We start from the raw sequence: 17,078 nt of genomic DNA on the forward strand, positions 1-17,078 counted from the left end.
AGATTGTTAAGAGAGCTTGCAGTTTACCTGCCCAGAACAACTGAAATGGAAACTCTGCTCCAAAGAACAGTTAGATATTTTGTTTTCCCATATACATCAGTTGGGCTTTTTTAAGCTACAATAGGGAAAATGAAGGTTTTATGAAAGGTTTATTAAATCACAAGACATATGGAGAAAGTAAGCAGGAACATTGATTTACACTCAATATAAAATGGCCATCCACTAAAATTGACAAGAAGCACATTCAAGGTGAAGTACTTTTTGCAAATAATATACAATTTAACCTATGGAACTTATTGCCACTGATATGATATCCACTAGCATTAAGGCACTCTAAATTAAAGATTGGATGAACTCATGGATGACATTACATCAATTAGCTACTACTAGTTGCAAAACTGATTCCTTATTTTCAGTGCCAATATAGCAGTGGGCTCAATTCTCATAATATCCTGATTGTGAACTCCTGAGGCACTCTGGTGGTCATTCAGGGTTCGTCCACACTTCCACTCATCCCTTGCTTAGAAAGCACAGGTCTGAGTGGTTTTCCCCTTGTCCTGTTCCTTTCCTTTATATATATATTATTTCTGATTTTCAATTTTGTACATTTCAATAATTTTACAGCCATTTTAACATATCAATACTTGACTTCCTTCTTCCTCTTTCTGCAGTTCTTTAAATTTATTTTGTATATTTTCTGCATATCTAAATTAACTTAATTTGTTCATTTGTTCATCTCCCTTAAATATATACTCTTATAAAACTGCAGGTTATTACAATAATTCTGCCAATGTTCTTATCTGTTTACAGTTTGTTTGTAAATATTCAACAAACTATTTCCATTTTCATGTTTTTCCGGTAAGTTTTTGTATCCATTCTTCTTTTGCTGGGACTTCTTTCCGTTTTTGGGCAAGTAACATTCTTGCCGCTGTAGTCACATACATGAATAAATTTCAATATAGTTTGGGTAGTTCTGTCCCTATAATTCCCAAAAAGAAAGCTTCTGGGTTTTTTACAAACATTATTTAAAACAGGGGTAGGCAAAGGCTTAATGGCGCAGTGCGACGCCAGAAATCCCTTCTGTGCATGCCTAGATGCCAAAAATCGCGCCTGCGCAGAAGCGATTTCCAGCGCTGCAGACATGCGCAGACATGATTTCCAGTGTCTGGGCATGCGCAGAAGCGAATTCCGGAGCCACGGAAGAGAGTCCCCATGCTGTGCTGTGCTGGTTTAGCGCAATGCGTGGGGACTCGCTGAGCGGGCGGCGCAGCTCGGTTCGGTTTGGGGGCAGCTCATGGGCCAGTTAAAGGGCCTCCGTGGGCCGCTTCCTGCCCCTGGGCCTTAGGTTGCCGACCCCCCGATTTAAAACATTTTTTTCCAATTAATTATATATCATTTCCCAGTAAGCTTTAACCTTACTACAAAACCACCACGTATGATAAAAATAACCTTCTTTCGCTTTACATTTTCAGCACTTATTTGATTGAGATTTATACATTTTTGCCATTTTACTCGGTGTTAGGTACCATCAATATATCATTTTCATACAATTTTCTCTTAGACATAACATGCTGTAAATTTTATATCCATATTCCACAATTGTTTCCTTGCTCCATATCTATATTGTGACCAATATCTATTGCCCAATTTATCATTAAGCATTTTACTTACTCATCCTTTGTCTCCCCTTCCAATAATATCTTAAACATTTTAGACAGCACTTTTACATTACATTCCATCAGGTCACTCTCCAGTTGTAATATTTGTTCCCCAAACCCTCGTATCCTATCTTTCTTGAAAACATCATTCAAATGATGATATTGTATCCATGCTGTTAATTTTCCTGATAATTTCTTAAATTCTTTTAATTGATACTCTCCTCCCTCATTTTAATAAATTTCTATAAGTTGTCCACTCTTCTATCATATTTTTTCTTTACCGCTATAGCTTCCAACGGTGAGAGCCAAAGTGGTGTTTTAACCTCTAATAGATTTTTGCATTTATCCCATACTCTACACACATTTTTCCTAATTATATAATTTGTAAATCCTTTATGTACTTTCACTTTTCATATCATAAATAAGTGTGCCAACCAAAAATACTATCATGACCTTCTAAGTCTAGAATACATGAATTCTCTAATGTCATCCAATCCTTCAACCAACAAAGATAAGATGCTTCACAGTATAGTCTCATATCCGGCAGGGAACAATCACCTCTCTCTTTTGCATCTATCAATATTTTATATTTTATGTTCGGTTTTTCCCTTGCCAAATATATTTAGAAATATATTTTTGCCCTATTCCTTTCCCAGGGAAAAGCCAGTTTTTAGTGCTAAATCGGAGAAAGCCCAAATTGTGGTTTGCTCCAATTTAGTGCCAAAGGACTGTTTGAGGTTTTCTACATGGGAAAGCAGCAGGATAAGAGGAAGTGTGGAGAAGCCCTCAGTCCAGAGAACACTCAGCTGCTCAAGCAAAGGATTTGATCTTAGAGCTGTATTGAGAAATCTGCCATGAACTGCAAGCAGCACGTGTTGCTCAGAGCTAGAATGCCAGACCTTCAATGACAATCAGGAAGCACTGTTAGAGCTAACTGGAATTTAAGCGACTTCCCAAATAAGACCAATGAATATGGGTAAGTAAGAATAAGGACTGAAATGTGTTGCCATGAAGGCTTAGGTTTACAAATTCCACCACAGGTTTTGACATTTGTTAAGAAAGTTTATTTATTTATTCTGTTTCAGTCTCCACCAAAGGGCCAGCAAGCCAGCAAATAAATAAATAAATAAGGGTTCCTGTCAAATAAATAAGAAATTCACCACATTTTTAAAAAAATAACTGCATCATACAAAACTGAGCAACTCAGCATCCTTCTGTGAGAACTGGAGCTTGTGGGTAGCCTGACAGGCTGACACCATGGAGTAAGACTATTTCAGAAAGTAACCAGCTCAAGTGAACAATGCTTTTAGAGAAATCTTGCTACTGAGTTATTCATGCAAGTGTGAGCTCACAATGGAGGGCAGGAATGCACTGCATATGCACATATTAAATAATGTGTACAAAAAAGATGCCTGGGACAGAGAGAGATGATACATATGATACTAAACCTGCACTGTTTGCTCTTCCTTCTTCCTGCGTTCTTCATCTTGCAGGCGTTTTTGTTGCTTTTTTGATACCACTTCAGTAAAACCATCATTGTTCAAACTGGACTGAGAATCTTCAACTACTGTCACTTCAGGGTGGTCATCAATAATCACAACACCTGTAATGAAGGTCCGAAATTTAGTTATAATTAACCCCTATTCAAATAAATGAAGCCATCTGTGGGGTTGGTTCAAATGGCAGAAAAAACCCAAAATAAAATACTATTATACTGCAGACCCATTTATGCACGTTCAGTATGTGTGTATACGCCAAACCTGGAAGTGATCCAAAAAGTCACACAAGAGGCAGAGTAGGGTGTGGTGGCATGGGGGGTTTGCAGGCTTTTTCCAATGGTGTTTCAAATATACACAATTTCACTGATGTGTGCAGTGCCTCGGAATATAACCCCCACATAAATGTGCATGTGTCTGTGTGCACCTGTAATACATTTAAGATTCTGAAGAGGAGCTTCCAGTACATACTTGCATAGTTGTTAAGGTCAAATTGAGAAATTGCATCCACTTTCTCTTTTGGTTTCTTTGGACCAGCTTTGGGCTCTTCTCGCTTCTTGATGTTGGGATCCTTGGAACCTTTCAGTGCAGCAGCACTGTTCCCACTTTCTTCTGGATGTAAACTGCTCCCAACTGTTTCAGCACTAATCACAACTGCAGCTTGTTCTTCAAATGGTCTGTATCATAAACACAAAATGAGATAGCATTTGTCAGGGGCTCAGGAGCAGAGGCACAGGAGAGGGAGGAAATGGAGAGCGAGGGGGAGGAATCCGAGGGGAGTGTAGGCGGTGACAGTGGTCAGAGGGATTCCATGAGCCTCTCCAGCGAATCGGAAGATTCACAGAAGGGAGCGCCGATGGCCAGGGCAAGGGGGGTGCCAAGGGGGAAACCCCAGAAGGAAGGGGCCAGCGGGGACTCCCAGAGCAGCAGTTGGAAATCAGGACCAGCTTCCCCACCAGAGCGCAGTGGGGGGGAGGAGTCCCAGGCATCGGGACCAGTGTTCTCACCACCAGCGAGAGGAGATGAGTCAGGATTGACCATGCCTCCATCGGAGAGCGGGGAAACGGTCAAGAGGAAAGTTACCGGCTGGGCGCGCGCGCCAAGTTCAAATGTACAGGCGAGCGGCACAGCAGGTAGCCCGGATAGGGAACCAGGTCCTAAAGCCCGCCGGAAGGAGGGGCAAGACTCAGGGGGGTCAGCGTCAGAAGAGTCCAGAAAGGATGAAACCCCAGGGGGCAGAAGGACCCAGAGGAGGAAAGAACAACGGAAGAGGTGGAGTAAGGCTAGAGTCTTAAACTGGTGTCTAGGGGGCGGAGACTCAGATGGAGCTTCGCCGGTCTAGGTTCTAAGACGTAGAGTTGCACGCTGCGGTTTGGAAATGGAAACTAATCTTCAATAAAGACTTTTATACGTTATTACTGACTAGCGTTGGTCCTCTGTGAGCTGGGACCTAGAGGCAACTCTGACAGCATTGTATAGCAAAAGGTGGAGAAAGGAGAGATAGAGCTACATAGAACTTTAACAAGACTTTAGTTGAAGCTAACACGCTCCATTCTGTGCCTCACAATGAATTCAGAAAAGATACTGAGAAATGACAAAGGAAATAGAAAGATGGCAAAGAGCCTATAACCAAGTTGTAGGAAGAAAAACTAATGGGAGTTGCATTTGGTCTAGTTCAAAACTTAAGTGGGTGAAATTGTTCAACAATAATTTAGAGGTAGAACTTAACTACAGGAGTGCTATTGATATTTCCCTGGAAATACCAAAAGTGGGGATTTTACCGGAGGGGGGGCACAAACCTGGTGGTAGAATACATGACTTGCATGCCCTGCCATGTCCTGGTAGATACAGCTGTGAAAGAGGCCTGCCTAAAAGCCGTGGAGCAGCTGCCTGTCTGTTTAGGTTAGATGGACCAACGATCTGACTCTGCATAAGACAGGTATCTTTGTCCCTACAGACTTATACATTTGTTTTGAGTATAGCCTATTTTAATGGCAAGAAAGGCATCTCTAGATGTTTTGATTCAGATACAGTATAGGAAAAAGTATCTGATGAAACACTTCTCCCAACAACTTCTAAAGGCAAATTTGTAGATGCTTGAAACACCTACTGGAGGAGTTGCTGTTTCAGGGTTGTAGGCAGTACTAGTCCTACTCTGAATAATTTGACTATGAATGGTTTAGAAATATTAATTTCAGTGGGTCTAATCCGAGTATAATTTAATTGGATATGACCCACAAATTTGTTTTTCCTCTGCCTACACTGAGCTACAAGGACTGATCAAGGTTCAATTTGGTTAGCTAAAGAGATTCTGTTTTAGTAAGGTGTTTGGGAAAACTCCTGGAACTGGTGCAGAAAATTATACTTCCTCACCAGACTTTAACACAAAAGAGTAAGTGACTCAATTCCACAACTTGTATATGAGGAAATAAACTTTAAAAAGGTAAAAAGCAGTTGGGGTTACAGGTGCCGGAGACAAGAATAATTTGGGGCAAGCATCATTGTGGGTGGTGGTTTGTTCTTCACAGCTTTCTGTCTCTATCCATAATTATCACCTCAATTTTCCATTTATTTTGCAATCATTAGATACCACTTATCAAAGCTAGTTAACTCAAACCCCTTGAATGGTCATAGCTCTTTAAACCAATTTGGTGAAGTGAATCTATTTTTAAGTTTCCAGTGAACTCAGTAATTGAATGAAATTTCTGCATCAATCTTCCAGTGACAAACATACTTACCCCCTTTTCCCAGTTCTTGTTGGAGGGCCACTTCTCCTTTCATTTCTTGGCCCTGAGAAGTTTCGTCCAGATTTGGGTGGTCCACAATTTCCACGGCGATTTTGCCGATCAATCCCAGGCCGCTGACTGGAAAAACTTCTCTTGGCTATTTCCCTTTTGGGGGCTAGCGTGCTTTCCCCAGTCTTAACAGCTACCTGTGCTGTAACATCTGCTATTTTTTTTTCATCCCTCTCACGCCTCTCATTGAAATCACTACTTTCTGAAGCAGTTTCCCACTCTTCATTTGCTTGGTCTGAGGAGTTCTGATTGGACAAGTCTGGTGTCTTACTTCCTGACACCTCCAAAGTAGTGCTCGGCTGTTCATTAACTGCGCTACTCATTGCAGCACTTGATGATGAGCTGGTTGTGGCTTCACTTATTTTTGATGCTGCCTCTCTCTCTTTTAGACGCCTAAAGCGTGGTGGCTTATCTTGCCTGGGAGGTCGTGCAGGTCTTTGCCTACGAGGCCTTTCCCGAGTAGGATCAAATTTTCTCTCAAACTTCGCAGGTGGCCTTTTATCCAGTGATATAGAACCATAATGGTCATGCCTTTGTGGGGGCTCCCCATCTTCAAGTTTGGGGGGTTCCATCTGCCTCGGGTTCCACTGATTCTCTCTGTATCCTGGTTTCCTAAGAGTAGACGGCCGCGGTGGACGGCCAACTGGATCTCTACCCCCACGTCTGAACATGCCCCCCCTGCCACGTCTAGAAGGTTCTCCTTTAGGAAGAAATCCTGGCTTGGGTTTATTCTCATCTTCCCTCCCATAAGTTTTGTCTAAAACCCTATTGTCCCCTCGGATATTATGTTCAGGTTTATAAGACAATATGGCTTTTGCAGGCTTTTTGACATCTGTCTTTTCTTCTCTCTTTGGGTGTCTGCCTTTGCTTAAGCTGTCCTTGTCTGAAAGAAGGGTGTCACTTGCACTTTCATGCACTTCACTGTCAGAGTCAGTTTCTGAGCCTCTCTGTCTTCGCCGTTTTGGAACTACTTCAAAATCAGAGCTCTCACTACGGGTTTCACTCTCTTCTCTCTGCCTAAGAGGACCAGAAGGCACGTGCTCCACACGAGGCTTAGTGTCTCTGTAATGTGGATAGTCTCTATTGTGGCCTCTCCCACCTCGACCCCTGCCTCCATAAGAACCTCTGTAGCTTCGTCCTCTAGAATAATATTCTCCACGTCCTCTGCCTCTGTATCCTTGGTCTGGAAACCAGTCCCTATCTCTAGCTTCTTTCCAGTATGTTCTGGGAGGCAAACCAGGTTCTCTTTTCACAGGTCTAGTTTCCATACGAGGTCTCTCTACAGTTCGTTCTTTGTTGATTACTTTCTCTGGCTGCTTTTCTTCCTTTGTTGTGCTGACAGGCTGCTGAACTGGTAGCTGCTGGATAGTAAGGGATGGAAGCTCAACAGTAATTTGTGGACTAGGTAGTTGTGGAGCTATGGGTGGAGATGTCTGTACTGCAGGTGGCTGCAGAGACACTGGTGGTACGATTGCAGGCTGCTGGACAATGAGAGGCTGCTGCACAGCAGGTGTAACTGTGGACTGCACAGGGGCATCAGCGCAGTCTGAAGCTTGTGGTGTGCTTTGCAATGCCTTTTTACCACCAGTGGTGGTCTTCTCTGGTTCTAGCCTGGAAGGTGGAACCTGAGACTGTTCCTTTTTCTCAATCTTGGTAGCTCTCTCATTTGTCAGTTTTTCTCCTTCTCTTTCCTTCTTTTGTTCACGCTCTTCTCTTTGTTCACGCTCTTCTTTCATATCTCGAAGGATAGGCTTTTTAATAGGACCAGACCTTCTCACTGGCCTATCACTACCTTCCTCTCTTCTCCCATAACCTGGTCTTGGACCCCACCTAGTTTCAGATTTAGGCTTAAAGGGTTTTTCAGGCTTTGGTCCTTCAGACAGCCTATTAGTTACAAACACTTCTTTTTTCAGTTTACTATCTATTCTTTCAAGAATTGGTTCTTTTGGCTCAATGTGTCTGCTGCTGACTTTGGAAACATTTGATTGTGTATCATTTGCTTGGTCTTCAGATTTCAGAGAATGGCTTGACCCATGAGAAATGCTCTTCAGGGAAGTATTGCTCTCTTCTACAAGCATTTCTTCTTCCTTGGAGATTTGGGAGACATTTTCTGCATTTACTTCAAAACTCAGCGCAGGAGCAGGTGTGTCAGTTTGGTGAGGCTGAGCATCTTCTAAAGACCTGGCTGAAGTCTTCTGTACACTCATTTCACTGGGTTCTTTGAAGAAGTCCACCTTTGTCTGAGAGTCCAAATGAATCTGTTCTGCTGCGTAAACCTCTTGAACAGCTATGTGTTCTTGATCCAGAAGTGCCTCAGGCCTAAAAGAAGGAAGCCACAATTTAAGTTGTATTCCTATCAAAGTCTCTATATATTAAACATGATAAAAAGAATGCAGGACAACTGCTGTAGGATTAGCCCATACAATGTTCACAAGAGACAGAAAATCATTTCTGGAGAGCATTTTAGCCAATGAACTTGTGGTGGGGGACGAGGATAAAACGGGTGGCTAGCCTTTGGCCTCCAGATGTTGCTGGATTACAACCCACATCACCCCTGCCCTGACAACTGGCCATGTCAGTGTCTGTGCCCACCCCCACCCCCAAACTGCACTAACAAACCCCCGAAGCAGCCAATTAGGAAGAATCATTCTGCCGGTCACTTCAGATTCAATAAAATATATGAGGTACACTGAACGTTCTAGCTGTATTACTGAAGGTCTACCATGCAAAAAACTCAGCTCACTGTATCCCTTCATATTTGAAAGTGTACAAAGCCAGAGCAGTTACCAAGATTATGGTCAGAGTCCAACCTTGCATACTGTGGATTAATGAATCCCTAGAGAAAGAACACAAAGTACCCATTTGAGAAATATATTTTGTGCCCCCAAATGTGTCCCTAATATAGTCTTACAACTTGAAGCAAGGGATTTGTTATTTGCAAACAACAGCATTGCCCCTTGCAATCAGTTATTGGATTTCATGCTCAACACACTTGGACTATCACAAGCTTTGTCTGAAGGTAACAACTTCAAAAGGCCCCACTGAAAGTGAGTCCCTTTGCACTGTGAACACCAAACAGATGAAAGCACACATTCAAAGGTCTTGCTTTCAGCTTCAGACCCCTCAGGTGAACCCATCAAGAACTCCCTAGTGCAACACATCCCAGGGAGATTCCTTAACAGTGAGCTATCCTTGTAAAAGAATAAGTGGGAGCCCATTTTAAGCTCATAATTGTTCCTTTGCAGCTGCATCCTTACCTATATATCAACTGGCATCACATATGTCTGGTATTAAGCAACAGGAAGTGGTTTGGGGAAACAATATTGTGGGCCAAATTAGAACCCTAGATGGATCTAACTTGGCCCATGAGCCAGATATTCCCTAGGCCTGTTTTATGGTATGTGAAATGCACAAGATGCAGTAGGATAATGCAGAAAAAGATAAACAGAATACAGTAAGAGAATCCCAAAGCTTACCTTGGATCTTCAGTGTCTTCTAGGATTTTGGGGGGATTGGTAGTCTGCTGAGGCTCTGCAAGAGGATATGGTTCTGACCCCCACACCATGCGCGGTTCTGACAGAGGAATAGCATGCTCCCTTGCTGATCGAGTAACATGATCAAAAGAGTCCGCAGCAGTTCCTGCCCCCTCCATCTGGTCCCTTCTTAGAAGTGGCTTAGGAGGTATTATTCCTATAATGGAGATATTGAAATTAAGAAGTTAAACCATACAGCTCAAAAAAGTAACTGAAAGGTCAGCGGTTCAAATCTATGTGACGAGGTGAGCTCCCTTTGCTCTGTCCCAGCTTCTGCCAACCTAGCAGTTTGAAAGCATACCGCTGCTATGGGAAGGTAAATGGCGTTTCCGTGCACTCTGGCACTCGTCACAGTCTCAGAACCCTACACATCAAGATGATCTTACAAATGGAATTTTTAAATTTAGAAGCTGTTAATAAAAAATTTCCACTCACAAAGAAATTTTGTTGTGGAGTGACTTTTCTAAGGCTTGTAAAGTTTTCTTCATGAAGTACTGTGATAGACTCACTAGCATACAACATCACAGTACTTAGAATCTGTGCCTAGCACAAAACTCTACAAATGCTAGAACCTTCCTGCTTGCCCATTAAAAAATATAGCAGCACATTTTGAAAGCATCTTAAGATCCCTCCCCTCTTCACCATGGCAAATCCTGACTTTTGAATATGTTCTGTGGAAAGAAAAGGCCTAAAGGTAACAGAGTACAACTGGCAGCATTTAATGTAATGTTTAGTAATGTTACTAATTACTGATGCTGGTATTCAGCAATTTCCTATTTGTAACAGAGCTTAAAAGAAAACAAAAAAAGCACCTGCAGCTTTCTGCTGTCTGTCAAAGAGATATCTTAGCCAGACTCCTTTGAAATGAGCAACAACTATGCCATCATAGATAAAACTTACATAGTAATTTTCTTGATAGACTGTGCCCAAGGACAATGCAATTTCTAGAGAGCTTTCCTAAGCTGCATAGAACCCCAATAAAGTGGCTTAAGCCCACAGAGAGGGGTTGGGAACAGGAAGAAGCCTCTGGAATTACAGTGGTACCTTGTTTCTTGAATTTAATCTGTTCCAGGAGTCCATTCGACTTCCGGAACAGTTCAAAAACCAAGCTGCGGCTTCCAATTGGCTGCAGGAGCTTCCCACGCTCAATCGGAAGCCGCATCAGATGTTCGACTTCCAAAAAACATTTGCAAACCAGAACACTCACTTCTGGGTTTGCAACGTTTGGGAGCCAAATTTTCCCCGACAACTAAGGCGTTCGACTACCAAGGTACCACTGTTTCTTAATCATCCCAAGAACAGGTCAGGTAGTAGGATTCCACTGTGCATCACCGAAAAAACATTTCAAAGAAATGTATAACGGGACTTTGCCTACACTTAATCCTATATGCCCCTCAAAGAATGGGTTCAGCTGACGGAGGAGAAATAAACATGCAGAAATCCCAAGAGGGGGAAAAGATCAGATGAAAAAAGGTAGCAGGGACTGGGACCCACACCCTGCATTGAAGAGCTCAATGAGCCTGAACAAAGGTTGTAAAGGCAAGCCTAAATGCACTTATCCACCCCTCCTGCCTCTGTTGAATTACCGTATTTTTCGCTCTATAGGACGCACTTTTCCCCCTCCAAAAATTAAGGGGAAATGTGTGTGTGTCCCATGGAGCGGATGCCGGCTCCCTGGCCTGCGCTCCGGAGGCTTCGCATTGCTTTCGTTGAATCCAGGAGAGTCTGGTATTTGAGGCTGGTGGTGGGGGAAAGCAGCGCTTCCCCCCACTGCCAGCCCCACAAGCTTGGGGGGCTGCGGAAAGGCGCGCAACGCCTTTGCGCGGCTCCCCAATCTGGTTTTGAGGCTGGTGGTGGGTTGAAAAGCCCGCAGGAGCCGCACAGCCTTTAAAGAGCACGCCGCTCTTGGGGGTTTTCCCCAAGGAGGGAAAAGGGACTGACTGGCCGAGTCTGTCCCTTCTCCCTCCTGTGGGCTTTTGCGGGAGATGGGGGAATTCCCCCACCTCCCGCAATAGTAAGGAGAAGGTCTGTTCCCAGAGCTTGGGGGGGGGGCGGTGTCATATTTTTTCCCTTGATTTCCCCCTCTGAAAACTAGGTGCTCCCTATGGTCAGGTGCGCCCTATAGAGCGAAAAATATGGTATTTGCAAAGGGGAAAGGGAATGAAACGCAGCTGTGAGGCTTGCTCACAGTCCTAAGAACTGTGGGCCAGGAATAAGCTCAGCCTGGAAAGAACAGTGTTCACTACTGCTGTCTTCTTTCTCTCCCTTGCCTACAAAAGAGGAACCTTGCACAAATCAGATAAAAATCAGCAGAACAGTGCAGACTTGGAACTCGTTCACTATAAAGGCAGGAGAAAATACTTTAGGGAGGTAGGAGGTATCACTAGAGATCAGCCATCATGTAATCATAGAAGAAAATATGTTTGGACCACTGGGATAACAGCAAACAAACATAAACCACCCCTTTTGAAAACAAAGCAATACAGCAACTCTCTAATTTAGCAATCAGTAAACATCTACGAAATAAACTAGGCAGCCAGATGTAGTGAAACACACCACATATGACAATAAATTAAATCGCCAAAATTAGAGCACCATAATTCCACACAAGAACAGGTTTTGCTAGGATACAACAAAGGTGTAAGATGCATCTCTTTTAAGAAGGAGTTTAAGAAGCAACTTCTTCAGTAGCCATCAGTCTAAAATGAGCCAACCAAAGGAGGATCTCAATTGCCATACCGATTCATATTAGAGTAGGCAAACCATTAGGGACCTTCGTCCCAAACCATTTAGGACTTTAGAACTCTAAAGAAGCACTCTGAATTGTGTCGAGCAACAAATTGAGAGCCAAGTAAACACCTTTAGTATAGGTGAGATTTGTACCTGGATGCATGGGTGGCATATCCATAGCAGGCCTTCCTGACATCATTCGTGGATCCACGTAAGATTGCATCATGAGCCACCGTGGATCAAAGCCCATAGAAGCCAAATGTGGGGGATGTGGCTGCATGGGCTGATAGAGCGGTCTATGTGGTGGTGGGGGAACAGGGCCAGCAGAAGGCTGAGAAGGTGTAGACTGTGGTAGGACCCCTTGCTGCTGCTGCTGCTGCTGCTGCTGCCACTGTTGCTGTTTCATCTGCTCCTATAAAGCAAGAGAAAATATGAATTTTTTGATAAGCTATAGCAAAATGCTTTTAAACAAGTTTTTCCCCTAAAAATGTTTTAAGCACCTGATTTCAGAGCTTTTTTGGCTATGCTCCAGTTCCAATTGAACCCAATACAGTGGTGCCTCGCAAGACGAAAAGAATCCATTCCGTGAGGCTCTTCGTATAGCGGTTTTTTCGTCTTGCGAAGCAAGCCCATTGACAGCTTAGCGGATTAGCGCTATCAGCGGTCTAGCGGCTTTTAGCGATCAGCTGTTAAGCGGCTTATCAGTGGAACAGCTGATAAGCGGCTTAGCGGCTTAGCAAAGGGGGGGGGGAAGCGACAAAAACCCGCGGGAACTCGCAAGATTTTTTCGTCTTGCGAAGCAACCCCATAGAGAAATTCGTTTAGCGAAGCGCCTCCAAAACGGAAAACCCTTTCGTCTAGCGGGTTTTCCATCTTGCGAGGCGTTCGTCTTGCGGGGAACCACTGTAATTCATTGGTACATACATAATGCTCTTAAGCTTCAAGCTCTGATTATGAGGTTAATGTTTGCTAGATATGGCCAAGACAATAGACATAAACCTCAGCCATGGTTAATAATGAGGACAGGAGGAATTAGCATTTGGAAGTGTTATGACTGTACTAGGTCACTGAGGACAAAAAGAAGGAAACAAGGAGGACCATTACTGCAAAAACTTGGATGGGGAAGACAAGCCTATCTTAGCACTGAGGAACATAGTGGACAGACAAATGAGTCATCTGGCACAGTAATTTGAATGCTTAGTTCCAGCATGGTAACATTTGCAAATCTTAAATATGATAGATGGCAAGCTATGGCTGACAGATCATTGAATAACAGCAAAGGTTACAAAACACTTATGAATACGGGAAGTTATTACTTGCCAACTACTGCATGTTACCCAGATCTTACAGTAAAGTTTAGTTACTTGTCTGGTGTCTCCCCTTAACCACAAATCACAATTCCCTCCCCACCCCAAAACAAGTTTTATGATTATTCACCCTGAGAATGCAAATTTATACTATTAATTTATGAATTTTATATACCATCCTTCATTTGAAGATCTCACAGCAGTTCACAGTGCAGAAATGCAAAATAAATAAATACATAATAAAAGCAAGGGGAAAACACCAAACCAACCCATAACTTCATTTCCCACAATTTAATAACTATATATATTAATTTCAAAGTGCTATCCTTTTACCTGTTGTCTCTGAAACCTTGGTGGCAATGATTTCTGAAACTGTTTTGAATAGCCAGAAGAAATAGCAGGACGAGGCTGAGCACCAGAATCAGTCTCGCTTTCGTGAGAACTTTCTCTTTCACTATGATTGCTTTCTTGAGTGGTGGAAACAGCTTGACACACTGTCCAGGGAATGCAAAAGAAAAATAACATTGGCACCATGGATGATAAATATGGATGATTACAAGCTCAAACTCAAAAACCACTCCAATTATCTTAAATATTAATGTAGGTGGGTTTTTTAAAAGACTTATTGGACATCATGACAAAGCAATGCTGAAACTGGGGAATAGGAGAGGCAGAAACTACACAAATGTGGCACAGGTAAGAAAATGTTACCTTGAAAGCACACCCCATGGAAATAGGTACGTAAGCTATGGAAAGTGCGCAGACCACAGTTCAGGACACCTTGTAATAAACAGAGGCCATTACCTATTATGCTCCTGATCTACAAACGGTTTAGAAATCTCACCTTAAACAAGAATTCATCTCCATAAATCTGGAATAGATGTGCAGATTAAAACCATGTGTTTTTAGAGGCTTTTTGGAAGTTGTCACTGAAGCAGCTCTCATTGCAAATTAAGCACTCTGTTAATAAACATAAGTGACAGCTTGCTTTTTTAGCAATGTGTATATTGGCCGCAATCCTGGTGCAACTAAAACCCCATTAACTTTAATGCATGCAGGATTGAAGCAATGTTTTTAATATACTTATTTATTTGGACTGTGGCACATACTATTCAAAATTGATTAGACAAAGCTTGCAAATGTATCCTGCTCCTGACCTTTCAAGTATTCATCAGGATGGTTTGTTTTAAACCTACCTTATAAATTTTCTGTCAGAAGACTTATTATTTCAGATTATTACAAATGCTACTTTATAATCTAGGCCAGAGGTTTTCAACCTTTTTGAATTCACGGCTTCCTTGACCAACTACATTATTTCTGCGGCACCCTGTGGGGTTCAGGAGCCCAGTTATGTCACCCCTTCTCTCACCCTTTTTCGAACACCCTCTCTCGTGGGGTGTTCCCGCAGCCTCCTTTCTCCTCTCCTCTCCTTGAGAGTCATCCAGGCAGTTGCTGCTGCTGCTCCTGGTCTCTGAGCTGCACCACCCTGCCCCAAAGAGAGGTGCCTCCTCACACTGCCCCACAGGGGCCTGGGAAAAGGAAGCCCCCAGCCTTAGTGGCCCAAGGTGAACATGAGGCCAGCACCTTAGCCTGGGTAGCAGCAGTGGGTGCTGCAGGGCCTGCATGGTGGAAAGGCTCCCTATCAGCACTAGGCACTCAGCTTCCAGGCAGGCCTTGCACACAGCAAGCACCAGAAAAGCGAGCGCAGTGCCTGCCTGCCCAGACTCCCACCGATTTGTCCATTCTCAACAGCAAGGGCTGGGGTAGACTGGCTGGCTGGGTTCCCTTCCAAGGCCGCCTCAGCTCCTGGCAACCAGCACCCCCTGGCCAGCACCAGTGGCACCATTCACCTAGAGAGCTTGTAGTCAGCGCTGCTGCAACAAACAGCTGTGCAAGCCTTTAGGAGGCAGAGACTTGAGAGGGCATCAGAGGAGGGAAGGAGGGAGGGAGGGAGGGAGGGAGGGAGGGAGGGAGGGAAAGAGGGACAGAGGCCAGTGTTGCCTGCAGCACCCTTGACCCATAACTCAAGGCACCACAGTGTGCCATGACACACTGGTTGAAAACCACTGATCTAGGCACATGTAATCGCAACCAAGTAAGCTTTGTCTTCTAGCCTTAGTTTACAAGATGCTGAATGCAGTTGCTATTTATCTCATTTATGATTTGCTACCCATGAGGCATTCTGAAACAATTTACGACATTTCCTTCAATATATCCAAAACTAAAAGTAGTACAGTGGTACCTCTGGTTACGATCTTAATTCGTTCCGGAGGTCCGTTCTTAACCTGAAACCGTTCTTAACCTGAGGTACCACTTTAGCTAATGGGGCCTCCCGCGGCCGTGCGATTTCTGTTCTCATCCTGAGGTAAAGTTCTTAACCCGAGGTACTACTTCCAGGTTAGCTGAGTCTGTAACCCAAAGTGTTTGTAACCCAAGGTGTTTGCAACCCGAGGTACCACTGTACAGTTCTTAGGCAGTGCTATAGTTAGGATTCTAGTTACAGACAGCAGGTTGCTTACTTTAAACAAACAAAATAACTGGTACAAACCTCTCTCCTCTTTACTGCTGCTTTCACTTTCTTGTGGCTTCTCAACTGTAACAGATGGAGTGATTGGCTCTTGAGGTTCAGACACTTCAGCTTTTGGTTTCTCTTCTGCTTCTTCCTTCTCCACTTTTTCCCTTTCCTTCTCTGCTTCCTTTTCCCTCTCTTGGTTTTCTTTTTCTTCCCTTTCCTTTTCTATCACTGTGTCTTTTTCCTTTTCACTTACTTTTTCCCTCTCCTTATCAGTATCCTTCTCCTTCTCCTTCTCCTTTTCCTTTTCCTTTTCCTTCTCCTTTTCTTTTTCTTTCAGTGGGTCTTCTCGGGGTGGTTTTGTTACACAGCCAAATTTCTCATTTAACCGTTTTAGCTTTTCGGCACATGCTGCTTTTCTTTGCTCTTCCATTCTTCGCTCCTCTTCCTCTCGCCTTTTACGGGCTCGCTCTACAGCTGCAGATACTTCTGCTTGCTGTCTTCGCCTCTGTTTCCAAATCTCATCCTCATCTGGTGTTGGCCTAGGAGGAAAGGGACCTTGCTTTCCTGGCCCTGCCAAGCGATCTGGAAGTGGATGCTATGTTTTTTGAAATAAAAAAGTGCAAAAGTCTCAAACAAAGGCAGTTTTAGACCCACTACAGAAGTGTATATGTGTATATGCAAAGGGATTCTATGGTTCTTTTAGCAACTCTGAAACAGGGGTCTTCAATCTATGAACTGTCAGAAGGTCTCACACTAAAGTTAGGCCTAACAAGTTAAGTGCTGATCACAAGCAATGCAAACTAGAAATGTGCAATTCTGCTAGAAATCCCTGAGTTCTATTTATTTCCCCCTAGTTGGGCAGCTGTGCAGAAGACTGGGCCTTAATTAAAAGTTGTAAGGAGGAAGAAAACTTTATCTTAACAGAGAATAATGCCAGGGCTAAAGGCAGTGCAAACACCTACTACTCTAAAAGCATCTTTTCAATTTGTTGTAAACTGACAAGCAAAGAATAAAGAAAAAGCTGCAATAAATATTTGCCAGCAG

The 17,078-nt window shown here is 43.3% G+C and overlaps 1 protein-coding gene across 13 annotated transcripts in view; it reads right to left on the reverse strand.

Annotated features, from left to right (window-relative positions):
* The window catches only part of PRRC2C (proline rich coiled-coil 2C), a 75,450-nt gene that overhangs the window by 35,141 nt on the left and 23,231 nt on the right, over window positions 1-17,078 (reverse strand). For all 13 annotated transcript variants that reach the window (XM_081866700.1, XM_081866698.1, XM_081866706.1 and 10 more), the window contains exons 12-18: window positions 16,068-16,629; window positions 13,853-14,013; window positions 12,366-12,624; window positions 9,426-9,639; window positions 5,893-8,268; window positions 3,626-3,831; window positions 3,107-3,261 (exon numbers count right to left, since the gene is read on the reverse strand). In XM_081866700.1, the coding sequence (XP_081722826.1) occupies window positions 3,107-3,261; window positions 3,626-3,831; window positions 5,893-8,268; window positions 9,426-9,639; window positions 12,366-12,624; window positions 13,853-14,013; window positions 16,068-16,629 (3,933 nt within the window). The remainder of the gene's footprint in view (window positions 1-3,106; window positions 3,262-3,625; window positions 3,832-5,892; window positions 8,269-9,425; window positions 9,640-12,365; window positions 12,625-13,852; window positions 14,014-16,067; window positions 16,630-17,078) is intronic.

This window comes from Podarcis erhardii (genome assembly GCF_964252035.2).
Source record: "Podarcis erhardii genome assembly, chromosome: 6".
Classification (NCBI taxonomy): Eukaryota; Metazoa; Chordata; class Lepidosauria; order Squamata; family Lacertidae; genus Podarcis; species Podarcis erhardii.